This window comes from Eschrichtius robustus, chromosome 3, assembly GCF_028021215.1.
Source record: "Eschrichtius robustus isolate mEscRob2 chromosome 3, mEscRob2.pri, whole genome shotgun sequence".
Classification (NCBI taxonomy): domain Eukaryota; kingdom Metazoa; phylum Chordata; class Mammalia; order Artiodactyla; family Eschrichtiidae; genus Eschrichtius; species Eschrichtius robustus.
Genome location: NC_090826.1, coordinates 37,012,814 through 37,031,908, shown reverse-complemented (window position 1 = coordinate 37,031,908; position 19,095 = coordinate 37,012,814). Strand labels below are relative to the sequence as shown.

Genomic DNA, 19,095 nt, shown 5'->3' with positions numbered 1-19,095 from the left:
GATACAGGATCTAGTTCCCTGACCAGGGGTCAAGCCCAGGCCCCCTGCACTGGGAGTGTGGAGTCTCAACCAATGGACCACCAGGGAAGTCCAGAGAGGAGAGCTTTAGAAAGGGCAGTGGTCAAGCAGGGCTGGGACTAGGGTGTGAGGCGAGTGACTCACTTGCTTCAGGTATGTATTTTTTTTTTTTTTGGCCGCGTGGCTTGTGGGATCTTAGTTCCCTGACCTGGGATTGAACCCGGGCCCTTGGCAGTGAAAGCAAGGAGTCCTAACCACTGGACTGTCAGGGAATTCCCTCAGGTATGAAATTTGAGGGGGCATCAAAATCTCAGTAACTAAATAATATTTCCTGCATTATTAAAAAAAGAAAAAATAATATAAAAATACACGATGAATAAAATATCAAAGTTTTAAATAAAGCTAGGATCTGACGCTGCCTCACTCACGTCACCCTTTGGTCGAGTGGAAAATGTTGTCAAGTTAGTGACAACATTTTGGTGAGGTTAGTGTCATGAGTTATGGGGACAAAGCCAGATTGTAGATCCTGATGTTTTTCAAAGCACCACTTGTGGACCACTGGCATCAGAGTCAACCCAGGGCTCTTTTGAAAACGAAAGAGTCCTGACATACAGATGGCCAAGAGGCACATGAAAAGATGCTCAACATCACTAATTATTAGAGAAATGCAAATTAAAACTACAATGAGGTATCACCTCACACTGGTCAGAATGGCCATCATCAAAAATCTACAAACAATAAATGCTGGAGAGGGTGTGGAGAAAAGGGAACCCTTTTGCACTGTTGGAGGGAATCTAAATTGATACAGCCACTATGGAGAACAGTATGGAGGTTCCTTAAAAAACTAAAAATAGAACTACCATATGATCCGGCAATCGCACTACTGGGCGTATACCCTGAGAAAACCATAATTCAAAAGGACACATGTACCCCAATGTTCATTGCAGCACTATTTACAATAGCCAGGACATGGAAACAACCTAAATGTCCAATGATAGATGAATGGATAAAGAATATGTGGTACATATATACAATGGAATATTACTTAGCCATAAAAAGGAACAAGATTGGGTCATTTGTAGAGATGTAGATGGACCTAGAGTCTGTCATACAGAGTGAAGTAAGTCAGAAAGAGAAAAACAAATACTGTATATTAACGCATATATGTGGAATCTAGAAAAATGGTACAGATGAACCTATTTGTAGGGCAGGAAGAGAGACGTAGATATAGAGAACAGATATGAGGACACAGAGGGGGGAGGGGAGGGTGGGACGAACTGGGAGATTAGGTTTGACATAAATACACTACCATGTGTAAAACAGATAGCTAGGGCTTCCCTGGTGGCACAATGGTTAACAATCCGCCTGCCAATGCATGGGACATGGGTTCGAGCCCTGGTCCGGGAAGATCCCACATGCCGTGGAGCAACTAAGCCAGTGCGCCACAATTACTGAGCCTGCGCTCTAGAGCCTACGAGCCACAACTACTGAGCCCGCACGCCTAGAACCTGTGCTCTGCAGCAGGAGAAGCCACCGCAAGGAGAAGTCTGCACACTGCAATGAAGAGTAGCCCCACTCGCCACAACTAGAGAAAGCCCGTGCACAGCAACGAAGACCCAATGCAGCCAAAACAAAACAAACAAAAAACCCAGATAGCTAGTGGGAACCTGCTGTACAGCACAGGGAGCTCAGCTCAGTGTTCTGTGATGACCTAGATGGGTGGGATGGGGGGGCGTGGGAGGGAGGTCCAAGAGGGAGGGGATATAGCTGCACATAGAGCTGATTCACTTCACTGTACAGCAGAAACTAACACAACATTGTAAAGCAATTTTATTCCAATTAAAAAAAACAATAAAATAAATAAATAAAGTTTTAAAAAAAAGAAAAGAAAAATAAAGAGTCCAGGGACCCACCCTTAATCTACTAAATCAAAACCTGGTGGTGGGGTGGGGAGGCAGATTGGTTATCTGCATTTTAAACCTCTTTTATGCACACTAATGTCTGAGAATATTGGGGTTAACCTAGAGATGTATTCAGTGGATTCCCGTCGGACTGTGTTCAAGGCCTGAGTCTAATTAATAATTTTATCAATGATTAACTATAAGAAGGGAGAGCTGTGTTTACCTAAGCCTTTAGTTCTGCTTAGCTTCAGAGTCTCTGATTCATTCATTCCCTTGTTCAACAAACATGTATTAAGTACCCATTATGTGCCAGGCATGTGTTAGGTGTTAGAAATACAGAGAGGAGTAGAACAGATATAATTCCTGCCCTTGTAGAGCTTACAATCCAGTGGGGGAAGAGAGATATTAAGCAGGTAATAACAAGATGTTATGACTATTAAAATAGAGGAAGTGCCATGAGTATATTTAACAGGGGAACCTAAGCTAGTCTGGGGCTCTGAAAAGGGCTTCCTGAGAAAGTGATGCTTGGATTGAGACCCGAATCATGGAGTAGGAATTAGTTAAATAAAGAGGAGGTTTAGGGAAGGGGAGAGGGTTCAGGCAAAGAGAAAAATACATAAGAAAAGGGTCTGAGATGAATCCATGGAGTGCTACAGGCATACAGAGCAGGAATATCCTGAAATCCACCCACGACTCAAACTATCACCATGATGGGCACCAAATCTGTCTTCAGCCCCAAGTCTGCTTCTGGGGCTCCTGAGCACAGGCACCTCAAACGCAACATGTCCCAAATCAAACTTACTACCCCCAGACTCACTCCTTTCCTTGTATTCTCTTCCCACGTAACGATGTCCCATTCGCCTAGTTTCCCAAGCCAGAAACGTGAGAGTCTGTGGGAGACAAGTGGAGGTGGCAGCTGGGTTAACAGGTATGGAACTCAGATTCCAGAGGAATGTGGGTGGGGTACACATCTGAGAGTCCTCAAACTGGAGTGGTGTTGACATCCTGACAGTGGCTAGATCACTTAGGGAGAAGCTGAGAGCAAGCAGAAAAGAGGGCTGTGGCTGGAGTCCAGCAAACACCAACATTTAAGGCATGGCTGAAGAGGAGCAGGATGGACAGAAAGAAAGGAGAAAACCAAGAGAACTGGTATCAGAAACCACAGGAAGTGTGTGACAGTGTGTGTGTGTGAGTGTGTGTGTGTGTGGTGATATGGTCTATATGTGCTTCTTTTTGCTTTCCTTCTCTCTCTCTTTTTTTTTTTATTGAGGTAAAATTGACATAAACATTACATTAGTTTCAGGGAAGAATGTTGTGAGAAGTGGGAATGGTTGGCTGACAAATGCCACTGAGAGGTCACGTATAAGGTCTGAGGATGTGGCCACTGGGTTTCACAATTAGAAAAGCATTGGTAACCTTGGAAGACCTGCGTCAGTGGAGTGGAGGGGACAGAAGTCAGGCTGCAGTGGGTGTAGGAGAAAGGGAGGCGGGGAAGGTCAACAGCCTTTTCAACAGGCTTCAGCACGAAGGGCAGAAGCAAGGTGGAATATAGGTTCCAGACAAGGATTGAATTAAAATTTTAAGGTGGAAGAGATTTGAGCATACATAAATGCTGATGAAAAAGCTGGTAATGAGGCAAAAGTGAAGGCTATAGGAGAGAACGAATAAAGTCCTTGGGGAGATGGGAGGGGATTCAAGCGCAACACAGACAGAGTATTAGTCCTAGACAAGGAACACCCACTTCAACTCTGATGGGAGCAAGAGAGGTTAGCAGTGAGAATGAGGATATATTTATAGATTGGGAAGACAGGATGTTGAGGGAGTTCTTGACTTCAGGGATGGTATTTTGATCACTAGATGTCCTGTTCTAAAATCTGAGAGAGAATCAGGAGAAGAGCTCCCTCGACAATCTTTGTTCCTTTTCTCTTTTGAAGATTGCCTATTTGTTTTCCTGTTCAGCAAAGGATACGTGAGTCTAAGCCAGGTGGTCAAGCGGACCAGGAACAAGCTGGCTCCCTGGGAAAACTCCTGTTCCAGCTCAGGGGCAGTCTTGCCTTGGTTGGTTTCAATGAAATTGTTGAGGATGTGACTCCTTGCGACTTTGCCAGCATTGTCCCAATCCTGTAAAAAACTCAAGAGCCGGCTAATTGCTGCCTGCTCCTTTACAGAAGTCATGATCAGTGAGTCCTGAAGTTGGCTACGGAGGAGGGAAAACAGACAGGTTACCAAAGTACTCAGAACCATGCAAGGCCTGTAGTTACTCTGTGAGTTTTGCTTTTCCAGCAATCATCTGGAGGCAGGGTGAGCCTCTGTCACCCTCACGGGTGTAGTGACGTTCAAAATACACCTCTAGGACTGGTCACCTGCTACTTGAACAGGGAGGATCCAGCCGTGTTGTCATGGAATTAAGAATATACAGTATAAATCTTTAGCTCTTTGGCTTCTCTGCTGGTGCCCGCAGCTAAAAGGACCACAGGCTCCAGGTGATATGCAGATGCTGCCTAAAACCACAGCCTCTCTTGGCCCTCACCTCACACAGCATCAGAGCCTGGGCCTTTAGAGACCCAGCCCCCTCTTACGCCAATCAGCCAAGGTAAAATGCTCCTTAATCTTGTACCTGTGGCCTTTAGACTAACTCTCTTAAAAACAACTTTTAAACAAAGTTAGTGGGAAGAAAAAGTTCTCATTCCATAGTCAGATTAATGGGCTGTGGTTTGTAGGAGTCTGTGTCCTTGGAAGAGTGTTTTCAGTGGGGGAGGGAAGGTTTAAAATAAACCCGTTTTCCAAAAATAGTTGTGATTGAAAGTGTTATTATCCATAACAAATGTTAGTGCTGATGGGAGAGAGGCATGTGTGATTCTTTTGTCTAACAGACAAGTGAAAGTCATACTTCACATTATCATGGAGTTTTCTGTGATTTACAGAATATTTGTGAAACATTACTTGCAGGGCCATGACTGATATGGAGAAAACAGCTTGTGTGTAGGGGAGATGTGTATTTCACGAAGACTGATCAACATGAAATTTACAGTCCCATAAAGTGCTTCTACATCTTCGCCAGAGATATAGTTAAAAGGACTTTACAGTCTGAAACATCTTAAAATTGATTCTAAATTAACGTTTCCTCACATGTATTTGAGATATTGATGGGGCCCAACTCTCAGAATTTTATCAGGAAGCAATTGAGGCATGCTAAGACAGACAGACATACACACCAACCTCCACTGCTCCCCAGAGGACACCGGGTATGTGCTCCCAGGAAGGGCGTCCACGTAGCCTCAGGGATGGAGCCAACCACAATATCCTGTCAGCCTTAACAGCCAGGTGAACAACTGTGGATCAACCGAAACACAAAAATGACCAAAACCCCTCATGGGATCAGGCATCAATCATTGTGAATGACATTATAGCCCTAAGTCTGAGAATAACTTACAGAGGCCATGGCCACCTTTAACAGCCAAAATGGACTCAAGAAAATGGGGATGAGTGGCTGTTGAAGACCCCAGGAAGGAAGGGTTGATACACCACCAACAGCAGGAAAGCAGCCTGTGCCCCTCCCCTGCCGTGGTTGGACCGTTTGTTTCTAGGATCAAAACTCAAAGTGCTATCAGAGATGCACCCAACGATTCTAGAACACCAAGGGTGGGAAACTTTCAGCTGGATGCTGCATATTATGGCCCCTCGAGGTTTCCTTGGATCTGTCTTCCCCATCAGCTTTTTTTTTTTTTTAAACAGGAAAAGAAAACTGACAAATGGCAGCTTTAAAGTCATAGTGATACAGCTGTAAGTCATATATATGTAGTAAAGCACTGTGCAAGGTGCTGAGGGAGGTGTGAAGAGGCGCACCGCACTGCCCTGGCCTGGAGGAGCTCCAAATCTCATAGTAGTGGGGAAGAACATGAGATTTAGAGTCAGACTGGGTTCAAGGCCCCACTGCCCACCTGACAAAGTAAAAGAGTTAAATAGTACCTGCCTCCCCCTTTTCCATCCTCCAGTCTCACTCCAGAGGCAACCACTTTCAACTCTTTTGGCTATTTCTTCTGGAGTTACTTCTATTTGTCCAAATAATGAGTTTATACTACTTGCTATGGGCTGAATTCAACAAATCCATATGTTCAAGCCCTAATCCCCAGTGCCTCAGAATGTGACTCTATTTAGAGATAGGGTCTTTAAAGAGGTAATTAAGTTAAAATGAAGTCATCAGGGTGGGCCCTAATCCAACATAACTGGTATCCTTATAAATGGAGATTAGGACACGGACACATAAAGAGGGAAGGCCATCTGAAGACACCAGAAGGCAGCCATCTGCAAGCAAAGGAGAGAGGCCTCAGAAGAAACCAATCCTGTGACACCTTGATCTTGGACACCTTTATCAGAGGTACAGAACTGTGAGATAATAAATTTCTGTTGTTTAAGCCACCTGGCCTGTGCCACTTTGTCATGGCAGCCCTAGCAAACTAATACATTACTATTAGTTGATTCGTCAATTTTAGGCACTATTTATTTCTAATTCTGAGGAATTAGCTCTCTTGCACCACTCTAACCCCCATTTTTCTCCCCTCATTCTCACAATATAGTTTTCCACAATTTATAGTTAAATCAATAGTGTTTACATTATTGACCAAGTAAATAAACACTGTTCATTCAAGCTGTAAACTACTATTACGTTTTCCTTCTCTTACAAGTTGGTTTTACCTGGAGTTCATAATTGTTTCTTTCTTTTTTTTTTTTAAGAAGCTTTATTTTATTTTATTTTTTTAATTAATTAATTAATTAATTAATTTTTGGCTGTGTTGGGTCTTCGTTTCTGTGCGAGGGCTTTCTCTAGTTGTGGCAAGCGGGGGCCACTCTTCATCATGGTGTGCGGGCCTCTCACTATCGTGGCCTCTCTTGTTGCAGAGCACAGGCTCCAGACACGCAGGCTCAGTAGTTGTGGCTCACGGGCCTAGTTGTTCCGCGGCATGTGGGATATTCCCAGACCAGGGCTGGAACCCGTGTCCCCTGCATTGGCAGGCAGATTCTCAACCACTGCGCCACCAGGGAAGCCCCCATAATTGTTTCTTTTTTCAATTGTTTAATTTTCTAAGTACTAGAGCTGTTTTCTTCCAAATATTCCAAACACATAGCAATGATCTTTCTGAATGTTCAACCCCTAACTGATCAGTCCCATCTTCTCCTTGGAGAACTCTGTCCCAAGGACGTCTGTCTTTCTGCTCCAGTTTGGACTGGCTGCTTGCTAAGCCTGGCGTACAAATGTTGTCCTGGGATTTCCTTTTGCCTGTCTTCTCTGTCTATTGCCCTATTTCCTGGATCCACCTTATCCTCCTTGGTTTACTCTCTCATTTTGTTGAAGCACATTCTCCAGTAGCTTCCTAAAAAATGAATTTTTTTCTGTGTTCTTGAAAATCTGAGAGTATTCTGACCTCATGTCAGATTGGTTGGGTGTGTAATTCCAGGTTAGAACAAGCTTCCCTCGATTGAGCATCCCAGGGTTGCTGTTGAGAAATCTGACATCATTCTGATTTCTGTGCCTTTGTCTGTGGCTTGTTTTTTCACTCTTGATGCTTTGAAAACCTTTTCTGAAATTGTACGGTGATATGCCTTGGTGCAGGTCTTTTACAGTTATTATATTAAGCCTTCCGTGCTGTGTCCTTCAGTTTTTGAAAATTTCTTTAACAGGCAACAACTAGACTTTTCATTGAGAAACTCACAAATGTCAGTCAGTGGAGGGTTTTTTTTTTTTTTTTTTCTTTTTTCCCCACCTGAGGTTCTCAGGGCCTCTGGAGAAGAGTTTTCTACTTTCCCAGGGAGGATGAGAGGGTAGGGGTGCTAAGTGCCTGGCTGCTGGCATCCTGGGGGTGGGGTGGGGGAGGGACTAGGGCTGCCACCATGTAGTGTGTAAATCTTCCCTCCATCCCTCAGTTTTCCACCCTGTATCTCATCCCTGCCCTTCAAACCCTGCCTGAAGTCCCTGAGTATGGAGGCCTCCAGAGTTCCTCCTTATGCAGCAAGAGAGTTTAGAGTAGTCGTTTGGCTTTTGAGAGCGGAGCTCTGGGGCCGCAGCAAAGTGCTCTGCACACAGACTCCAGCCAAGCCCCCATGTTTAGCCCTGTACCTCATTGCTGACCTTCTGGAGTAACTCATGCTTCCAAGGCATTAAGCGTCTTGGAGATTAAACTGGGTGAGCTGATTTGCTTCTTGTTGGTAATCTCCCCTGGTTGGCAGCTGGTTTGTAACTTCTTAGGATGTTTCAAGCCAGGTAACACTCCCCCACCTGCCTTCTACTTCCATATATCTGTTGACTTTCATCTGCTGTTGCCTCCTTCTCTGAGCTTTTGTAACTTAATACCTTTTATATTTCTTTAGTGTTAAGTCAGCAAGGTTTTGAGAGGTAGGGGGAAATACAGGGGGGCAGCCATGTTTAATCAAGAGACTACAGCCACATATTTATCTTTAGTGTTAAGTCAGCAAGGTTTTGAGAGGTAGGGGGAAATACAGGGGGGCAGCCATGTTTAATCAAGAGACTACAGCCACATATTTATTTTAATCTCAACTTTTCTTCAAAATAAGATTTGATGATGATTGAAAAAAAAAAAAACCCTAAAACCTAATAAGTACAGTTTTAAAAAGAATTAAGGAAAGAAAACTGGGAAAAGGGGAGAAACGTACCACTTTCAAGAGTTCATATTACATTTGTAGGCTTTATGACTCCCAAATCCATATTTTCAGCCTGGGCCTCCCTCCCAGGCTGAGAATATGATTAAATGACCACAGACGTCTTCCTTGGTAGGTTTGACACACTCTTCAAATCCATAAGTCCCAAACTGAACTCATCAAGCCCTCAACCCTGCTCCTTTCCCTATGTTGGTCCTATTTCAGTGACTGTTACCACTCTCCTAGTCACTCAAGAGCTATGTTGATGTAGTCCTCTCCCTTGCCTTCCTCATCCAATCTGCTGCCAGGTTCTGCCTATTATACCACCTAAATCTCCCTCAGATCAGTCTATTTAGCTTCATCTCCACTGCCACTGTTGTAGTTCACCCCCATCCCTCACATGGATCGCTGCAACAGCCTCCTAACTGATCTTCGGGTTTACCCCAACCTAACCTCCACAGTGATGCGACAGTCTTCTTTTTATATCATTAAAATAAAATGCGCTGGGCTTCCCTGGTGGCGCAGTGGTTGAGAATCTGCCTGCCAATGCAGGGGACACGGCTTCGAGCCCTGGTCTGGGAAGATCCCACATGCCGCGGAGCAAATGGGCCCGTGAGCCACAACTACTGAGCCTGCGCGACTGGAGCCTGTGCTCCGCAACAAGAGAGGCCACGATAGTGAGAGGCCCGCGCACCGCGATGAAGAGTGGCCCCCGCTTGCCGCAACTAGAGAAAGCCCACGCACAGAAACGAAGATCCAACACAGCCATAAATAAATAAATAAATAAATAAAATAAAAAAAAACAATAAAATAAAATGCGCTTTATTTTCTATACAATTTTTAAAGGATACACTCCATTTACAGTTATTACAAAATATTGGCTATATTCTCCAGGTAGTGATGTGAGATTCTTTAAAAAATACAAATCGGGCATATTTCCCTGCTTAAAACTCTCCAGTTGTTCCCCATCACCCTTCTTCATTCAGGCCGAAGAACGTCTTCCATCTAAGTTTTGCCACACCTGAAATATGAGTCTGTCCCCGCTACCCCGCCCCCCATGTCACTGCTTCCAGTAGGAACTAAGGGAAGGCTGCCAGCTTCCCCATGCTTCACACACCATTCTCTAAAGTTCTCATACTGCTGGGACTTCCCTGGTGGCGCAGTGGTTAAGAATCCGCCTGCCAATGCCGGGGACACGGATTCGAGCCCTCGTCCGGGAAGATCCCACATGCCACGGAGCAACTAAGCCCGTGAGCCACAACTACTGAGCCTGTGCTCTAGAGCCCTCGAGCCACTGCTACTGAGCCTGCGCTCTAGAGCCCTCGAGCCACAGCTACTGAAGCCCACGCGCCTAGAGCCCATGCTCCGCAACAAGAGAAGCCACCGCAATGAGAAGCCCGTGCACCTCAATGAAGAGTAGCCCCTGCTCGCCGCAACTAGAGAAAGCCCGCGCACAGCAATGAAGACTCAACACAGCCAAAAATAAATAAATTCATAAAAAAAAAATAAAGTCCTCATACTGTTTCTCAATCATTTCTTTTCCTCTGAGGTCAGGCGTCCTGTCCTTCCCCGTCTCCCTTGCCCCAGTGCTGATTTACTTGCCATTCCCTCTTGCACCCAAGTCCTCCTGTTTACCCATGAGCTGCTAGGCAATTTCAGCATCAACCTGTTCCATCTTCGTAATTTTGGCCAGCATCGTCCCTGGCACATCATGGATATTCAACAAGTGTTATTTAAATTGACATCCAACACACTGTGCTCATAATAAGCATTTTAATTTCCTTAACCCCACACAGTAATTAATTAAACAGATGTCCTGGGTGCCACTCCTAGCCAAGCACTGGGACTGGCATTGGTCAACATAACAAATATATTTTTTGCCCTCAAGGTGCTTACAACCCTGAGAAAACCATAATTCAAAAAGAGTCATGTACCACAATGTTCACTGCAGCTCTATTTACAATAGCCAGGACATGGAAGCAACCTAAGTGTCCATCGACAGACGACAGGATAAAGAAGATGTGGCACATATATACTCAGCCATAAAAAGAAACGAGTTATTTGTAGTGAGGTGGGTGGACCTAGAGACTGTCACACAGAGTGAAGTAAGTCAGAAAGAGAAAAACAAATACCATATGCTAACACACACACACACACACACACATATATGGAATCTAAAAAAAAAAAGGTTCTGAACAACCTAGGGGCAGGACAGGAATAAAGACGCAGATGTAGAGAATGGACTTGAGGACATGGGGAGGGGGAAGGGTAAGCGGAACGAAGTGAGAGAGTGGCATGGAGTGGCCAAATGTAAAATAGATAGCTAGTGGGAAGCAGCTGCATAGCACAGGGAGATCAGCTCGGTGCCCTGTGACCACCTAGAGGGGTGGGATAGGGAGGGTGGGAGGGAGACGCAAGAGGGAGGAGATATGGGGATATATGTATATGTATAGCTGATTCACTTTGTTATACAGCAGAAACTAACACACCATTGTAAAGCAATTATACTCCAATAAAGATGTTTAAAAAAAAAAAAAAAGGTGCTTACAAACTGGTGGAGTAGAGAGAAAGGGAACCAGATGATTTTACTGAAAAGTGTAAAGTGCTCTCATGGGGGTAAATCCCAGGGTCTGCTGGGGCTTGTAGGAGAGGCACAAAATCTGGACTCTGGTGACCTTCATCCAATCCAGCATCCACACTCATGGTCCACAGCCTAAACTTTGTGAATAGCCTGGGAAGTCTACAATTCCGAGCTCCTTACCCTCCCACCTCTTCCATCTGTTCTCAGGAGATCTACTCTTGGGTTTCACAAAAAAGTTATAGGCCATTAGGCAGAAACGTCCTCACAGTCTCTTCCTTCTTCCCACGTTATGGTATCCATACCCATCCTTCTCTTTTCCTTCTTTACCCCTTTACCAGAGCTCTACACCCACCCATCCTGCCTCCTTAGAGCCCCCACTCCATCCACTACTCCCTCTTCCCCTGGATCCTCAACTGCTCTCTTTAATTAGGCATTTTTTCTTGTTAACTTACTTAATTCTTGCCTATCCTAAAACAAAAATAAGCAAAAATGAAAACAAAAACCACTTACCTCACCCTCTTGTCCCCCTGCAGTCACCTCTCTGGTTTTCTCCCTTCACAGAAAAGCTTCTTAAAAACAGTCTACACACTCTTTTCTGATCCTCCACGGACCAGTCTCTCCTCAACCCACTGCAATTCTGCTTCTCTCCACTCCCCGTTCACTTGCTTGCACATTCAGCCATGTCTCTGATAACCTCCTAACTGTCCAGGTCAATGAGGACATCTTAGTCCTTTGTTTACTTGTTCTGTTGCTGCAACAACTAACATCACTGACCATCCCTCCTGCTCAAAAGGCTTTCTTCCCTGATGCCTCTCCACCCTGACATCTTCTCTTGGACAGCCTGCATCCCTGGCTGCTGCCTCCCGCCATCCCATCTTTCAGTTTCCAGTGCCTGTCACACTGTATGTAAATCCTCAGTAAATTGTCTCCGACGTGACTAGGAGTCCCTCTGCCCCACTGCCAACCTTACTATCAGCAATTCCATTCAACATGAAAGTCAACAAATACTGAGAGACAAGTGTGTCCCATCCTTGGGTTAGGCCTCTAGGGATAATTGTGAGAACAAAACAGAGTTCCTTCCCTCAAAGGGTATGCAGTTTGGGGGTAGCATAGAGCCCTGTAAATAAACCATTATAAGTCCAATAGTGTGGTAAGCGCTAGGATGGGGCAAGCACAGGATACTTTGGGAATGTGAGCGAGGGACACCTAACCCAGCCTTAGTTGGGGTGCGGGCTGTTATGGAAGATTTCCAGAGGAGATGCCATCCAGGCTGAAAGGCATCTGCAGCTAGCCAAGTGAAGAGGTGAGGAAGCTGTACTCCAGGTAGAGGGAATAAAATATGTGGAGGCTCAGAAGCGTGCGAGTGTAAGGTATATTTAAAGAATTGCGAGTGGAAGGCAGTGTTGCGTAGTGGTTAGGAACACAGACACTGGAGTTGGATGATCTTCCACCTCTTGGCTGTGTGACTTTATGCAAATGACTTAACCTCTCCAGGCTTCAGTTCTCTTACCTGAGAAGAGGGGATAATAATACCTCATAAGGTATCATGACCCTCATAAGGGTCAACAAACTGCCTAACATATAGGAAACCCTCAATAAAGCTTAGTTCTTATTTTCATTGCTGAGATTGTTCAGAGTGGCTGGAGCACAGTATGAGGATGGAAGCGGCAAGAGACGAGGCTGGGAAAACGGGTGCAGGCCAGAGAACAAGGGGCCCTTGATGCTCTGCTGCAGGGTCAGCACTCTACCCTGAGGGCAACGTGAGGGTTTTAAGTCAAGGGCTTTAAGTCAAGAGTGACAAGAAAAGACTTTGTTCTAGGAATAGCATCTTGACTCTAGTGTAGAAAGGTGATCAGAAAGGGGCAAGACTGGAGGCAGGGCACCAGTTAGGAAGCTGTTCCCATAATCTCGGCAAAAGATGCTGATGACACTAGGGTTGGAGAGAAGTAGAAACGCCACATAGGAAGGAGCGACAGGACCTGGTGACTGACTGTGGAGGATGAAAGGGGGAGGAATCAGGGAGGACGCCCAGATAACCTTGCTTCCTACTTCACAGAGAAAACAGGGCCCGGGCTTCCCTGGTGGCGCAGTGGTTGAGAATCTGCTTGCCAATGCAGGGGACACGGGTTCGAGCCCTGGTCTGGGAAGATCCCACATGCCGCGGAGCAACTAGGCCCGTGAGCCACAACTACTGAGCCTGTGCGTCTGGAGCCTGTGCTCTGCACCAAGAGAGGCCACGATAGTGAGAGGCCCGCGCACCGCGATGAAGAGTGGCCCCCGCTCGCAGCAACTAGAGAAAGTCCTCGCACAGAAACGAAGACCCAACACAGCCAAAAATAAATAAATAAATAAATAAATTTAAAAAAAACAAAAAAAAAAACAGGGCCCATCAGGAGCAACTCCCTTCTCTCCCTCCATTTTTTTTTGGGGGGGCTGTGCCACGTGGTTTGCGGGATCTCAGTTCCCCGACCAGAGATTGAACCCGGGCCACGGCAGTGAAAGCCTGGAATCCTAACCACTAGGCCACCAGGGAACTCCTTCTCCCTCTATTCATTTTTTTTTTTTTTTTTTTTTTTTAGCTATGTTGGGTCTTCGTTGCTGTGCGCGGGCTTCTCATTGCTGTGGCTTCTCTTGTTGCGGAGCACTGGCTCTAGGCGTGTGGGCTTCAGTAGTTGTGGCATGCAGGCTTCAGCAGTTGTGGCTCACGGGCTCTGGAGTGCAGGCTCAGTAGTTGTGGCGCATGGGCTTAGTTGCTCCACGGAATGTGGGATCTTCCTGGACCCGGGCTTGAACCCGTGTCCCCTGCATTGCACAGGCGGATTCTTAACCACCGCGCCACCAGGGAAGTCCTCTCCTTCTATTCTTAACCTCACCACATGGGCACGCAGCCTTTCGGTGTGCACTAGATTCCGCCCCTCTATATTTAATCTCTCTATCTCCTCTGATTCCTCCTAAACTTGCTCGATCTCTGTCAACCCCAACAAATACATAAACAAAGACTTTCCCTCAAGCTTCTACACTTCCTCCCTTCTTCACCCCCAAATTTCTCCTTCTGGCCTACAGGATAAAGTCTGAACTCAATGTGGCATACAAGATCCTTCAAAACTTGACCCCAGCCTTGCCTCATCTGCAGTCACTTCCACGTTGCAACAGACACCAAATTCTCAACTCCCCAGGCCCTTCCAGGGCCCACTTGTATCTCAACCCTGCTCTGCCATCAGGAATGGCCAGCCTCCTTTTTGCCCTTTGGCTAATTCCCCAAGACAGCTAGGGGTTCTCAGGTCTGTGGTCCCACTTATGCCACCTCTTCTCCTGCTATGCTGTAAAACTTCACTGTCCCTCCCACTAGAGTGTGAGTTCCTCAAGGGCAGGGGTTGGTCCTCCCTGTCTCTATGTCCCCAGGGCCTGCCTAATGCCTGGCACAAAATAGATGTTTAATAAATGCTCGCTGGGTGAATGAGTAAAGAAATCAGCCAGCTCCCGTTTAGACAGTTATATCTGAATGTTCATGATATGTAGGTCCATAAAACTACCAACTTCCCAAAGCTGCCATGTGCAGAGTGGCAGAATCTCCATCCAAGAAGGCCAGTGCATAGTCTATGAGGCATTTTACAGCTGACAGGAAATAGCAATGTCAGCAGCGGTGTCATCTTTGGACACTGAGGACAGGGATTCAGTGCCATGAACGGTCAGTTAAATTGTAATTGGAGTGAACTGTTCCTCTGCAAACCATACTGTTCTTTAGCTGCAGCCAAATGGCATTCAAGAAGGAGAGAAAATTTTTTGAAATGTCAAAGAAATCATTTCCAATTTGGTGCTCACAACCAGAGACTCTAATGATCAGTGGAAATGAGAAGCAAACAAATTAGCACTAATGGATAATGGCTTTTGGAAAAGAGGATTTAATTTATAGTCAACTGATCACGGCATGCAGCATGCAGTAAAAGTCAGTTTCACCAGCTTGATCATAAGAACCAGAGCACACCCAGAATGCCAGAGAAAAATATACGTATGCCATCATGCTTATTGGAAACTCTCTGTAAGTGGCAGCCAATTAAAATGGTCATTATTTTACCTTGGAGAGAAAATGGTCTGAAAAAATCAAAGCACATGAAATTAAAATCTGGATTAGGAACCTCAGTCCAAATTGGTTTGTTTGTGGCCTTCTAACCTTGGCAAGGTCTTCTGCAAGGACGACAAACCTACTTTGTCTTCAGCCCAGAGTGGACTCTTTGTTTTTAATTTCCTCTCCATCTTCAGAGGTGATTAATAAATCTGGACTCATCCATAAATCATTTCTATAGCAGCCAAATGGTTCTTCTTCGTGCCAGGAAACGAAAATCACAGAAATCTCAAAACCCTCAGCTCTTGTACTAAGCCAGAGGTCCTTAGCAACAAGTGAGAAGAGGTATTAAAAATCAAAAGGTCACTAGGTTTCGTTTCTAAATAAAATTTCTCAGAGCGCTTTTTTCCTCCTAAATCAAGACACATTTCTAAAAGCAAGAAGCCTCCAGGGCATGGGCTGCCAGCCTGGCTCCTTGTCCCCACATGGCCTCGGAGATAAGGCAGTCACTGTCTCCTGTTCCTGCGGGTTCCACCTGCACAATGGGACAGAGGCCTTCTCCCAACCCGACTCTTCACTCTCAGCTCCTCATTCAGAGAGAGAGGGAGAAGAGACAGAGACAGAGACAGAAACATTCTCCTTTCAACTTCAGGCCCAGCCAAAGAGGGTGTCCTGGCCTTTACTTCCACCTCAGGGCCAAATGCAACACAATTTGTCACTTTCTTCTCATAGAGAAGAAAGTGACAAATTCCTTCTGCTCCCCACTCATACCCTCTTCACAGACCCCATCTGCCCCATCTCTTCCCCACAGCCAGCCACCATTCCCTCCATCCTGTTTCCATAGACCATTTTCCCCATCTCCTTCCTGCAAAACCTACTGCCGTCACCAGCTTCCCAGACCTACCCTCATTCTCTACCCATGGACCCCCTTTTCCTCTCCCCAGACTCACTTCTGCCCCCAGCTCCACTCCACAGGCCTGGCTTCATGCGCTCCCCACAAAATGTAACTCTCTAGGTCAACCATAGTCTCTCTGCCCATGTTCTCCTCACCCCTTCATTGCTCTATGCTTCATCTTCCTTGACCTGATTTCCTGTCCTTCCTTCCCTTCCCAACCTTCTTACTCTTCCCTGGAAAACTTTTGTTTCTGATCAGCAAAGTCTCCTCCACACTTAGCGGCTCCACACTCACTCTACCCACCTCCAGCCTGCCCCGGAAGCTGGCTCTTCCTCAGGGCGCCACTTCTGCATAGCCGACCCTGGAGGAGGCTGCTTATACTCTTAAACCCCAGGGATCTCAGGACTGGGAGAGGGGCTAATGTCTCCCCACCAAAGTCCAATTCAGTTCCTATTCTACCTGCTCTTTGTAAAAACCCTTGCTACTTTAGGGTCATGCCATTCAGCTGTATTGACCTTTGCCCCTCCTCTTGCTGTCATCTACAGACTCCAGAACAACCTGCTTTACTGGTACCTGGCTCACAAGCATCCTCTTCCCTTTTCCCTCCTCAAGTCCTGCCATCATCTGGGGGGATTTCAATGGCCATGTCAACATCTTGGCTGTCTTCTGTATTCCACTTTGGCCACCTGCTACCATGGCCATACCCTGGACCCTGTCATCACTTGAAACTACTCAAACTTCATTACTCCACTTTCTCATCATAACTCTCTCATTCAACTGTTTCCAAGGTATGGGTTCTCTGACTTCATTGGGACCTCCAGCCCATAACACTTTTACTCTCTCCTATACAGTTTAGGGTCTAAGATCCACCATCTCAACCACTCTTTTGCCAGGATCCTCAACTTCCTTGTCCTTTGTCCTTCCATTTCATCCACCTGATAAAATTCAAACCTGGATCAACTCAATTCACCTCTCTGCAGCCACCAGTAGATGGCTGAATATTGTTGGCGGAAAAATACATAGCACACAACCATGCAGACTGCTGCTGCTACAAAATAATGGTCACCAACCTCAATAGGGCTCATAACTGCCCAGAAAGCTGTATGCTACCTCAGTTATCTTGCTCCCATTCTCCACTGCAGCTATTTCAATCCTTCTCTGCTGGTCTCAAATCTTGCAAATCATCTCCAGTCCCTTTCTCCCTGGCTGATACCATGTCCTTATTCCATAGAAAAAATAGGAACCACCATAGAAGAATTCTCTCAAGTTCCTGCCACCAAATCTACTAATGTACTAATCTCACATGCCTCCTTTCTGTCACAGTGCAAATGTCCCTCTAAGTGAACTTCTCCACTAATGCTTTGGATCCCCTACTCAAGAGTCCCCAACCCCCCGGGGAACCGGGCCGCACAGCAGGAGGTGAGCGGCAGGCAAAGGAGCGAATCTTCATCTGCCGCTCCCCATCGCTCCCCACCGCTCGCGTTACCGCCTGAACCATCCTCTCCTCTGCCCCATACATGGAAAAATTGTCTTCCACCAAACCGGTCCCTGATGCCAAAAAGGTTGGGGACTGCTGCCCTACCTTATTCTTTTTCGGGGGCGCCACTCTCTGTTACCTCTTTTTCCCTATAATATTATCTTTTTCTCTATGCTGGATCCATGCCAACAGCATTTCTCCCATCTGAATAAAAACCTGCCTCTCCTTCCAGCTATTTTCTTCTCTCTTTTTGCCTCTTAAAGAGCCAAACTTCTTAAAAGTGTAGTCTTCACTTCCTCACCTTCCCATCCACTTCTCAACTCACTGTAATTCGACCTCAGCTCCCACCACTCCACTGAAACTGCCTTTACAACCACTTCCTTGTTTCTAAAACCAGTGGATTTTTTTTAGACCTTATTTTACTTGATTAGTCATCAGCCTTCAACACTTTCCTCCCCTGGTTTCTGGGAAACCACGTTCTACTACTGATTAATTAACCACTGTGGACACTTCATCTCAATTATCTTTGCAGAACCTCAAATGTAGGTGCTTCTCAGGGCTCTGTCCTAGGCCCTCTTCTCTTCTAACTCTACACATACTCCCTGGGCAAGCCCAACAAATCAATCCACTCGTGTGGCTGCCATATAAGGCACAACAGACTACACATTTTAATTTCCAGTTTAGACTTATCTTGCAAACTCCAGGCAGGCATACTCAGCTGCCTCTTGGACACCTCCACTTGGATGTCCCACTGGCACCTCAAACTCACCATGCCCAGAACTGACCCTCTCCTAAGAACTCTCCTTTCTGTTTGCCCAAGGCAGGAATTCAGAAGTCATTCTTCATTTTTCCTACTTACCCCATGTCCAACCAGTCACCAAGTCCAGTTCTTTTAAACTCGTAAGTGTCTAAGGAATCCATCCCCTTTTCTTCAATCCTGTTACCTCTCCATGTTTCAGGCCACCATAATCCTTCCCCATTACTAAAACAACTTCCAAAACTGGTCTCCCTCCTTCTCCCAACCCCCAATCCATTCTCTTCATTGATCTTTCTAAAACACAAATCTGATTGTTACTCTTCCACTTAAAGCCCTGCAGCCTCCCCATTGTCCTTAGGATAAAGTCTAAGCTCTTGTGCTCATTGGTGTAAAATGCATTGGAAATTTTTTCCATCAGTAAGATCTACCCATAAGTTCAGAGCTGAGTGTGGTATCAAAGACCCTCCAGAATCTGGGCCTACCTGTTCCTCCAGGATTGCTCTCCCGTTAGTCTCTCCTCTGGCCAGGAAATGCTCAGAATTCCTGGCACCGACCCCTCACTTTCCTCTCTTTTTATAAATTTATTTATTTATTTTTGCCTGCGTTGGGTCTTTGTTGCTGCACGCGGGCTTTCTCTAGTTGCGGTGAGCGGGAGTTACTCTTCGTTGCGGTGCGCGGGCTTCTCTTGTTGTAGGGCACAGGCTCTAGGCACGCGGGCTTCAGTAGTTGTGGCTCATGAGCTCTAGAGC

General features: G+C 45.9%; 1 protein-coding gene across 1 annotated transcript in view; it reads right to left on the bottom strand.

Moving 5' to 3' along the window:
• ARMH1 (armadillo like helical domain containing 1) overlaps positions 1–19,095 on the bottom strand; it is an 81,565-nt gene that overhangs the window by 60,862 nt on the left and 1,608 nt on the right. Inside the window, exons 2-3 of the mRNA XM_068539747.1 lie at positions 5,139–5,251; positions 3,889–4,116 (exon numbers count right to left, since the gene is read on the bottom strand). Coding sequence (XP_068395848.1) covers positions 3,889–4,094 — 206 coding nt within the window. The 5' untranslated portion in view covers positions 4,095–4,116; positions 5,139–5,251. The remainder of the gene's footprint in view (positions 1–3,888; positions 4,117–5,138; positions 5,252–19,095) is intronic.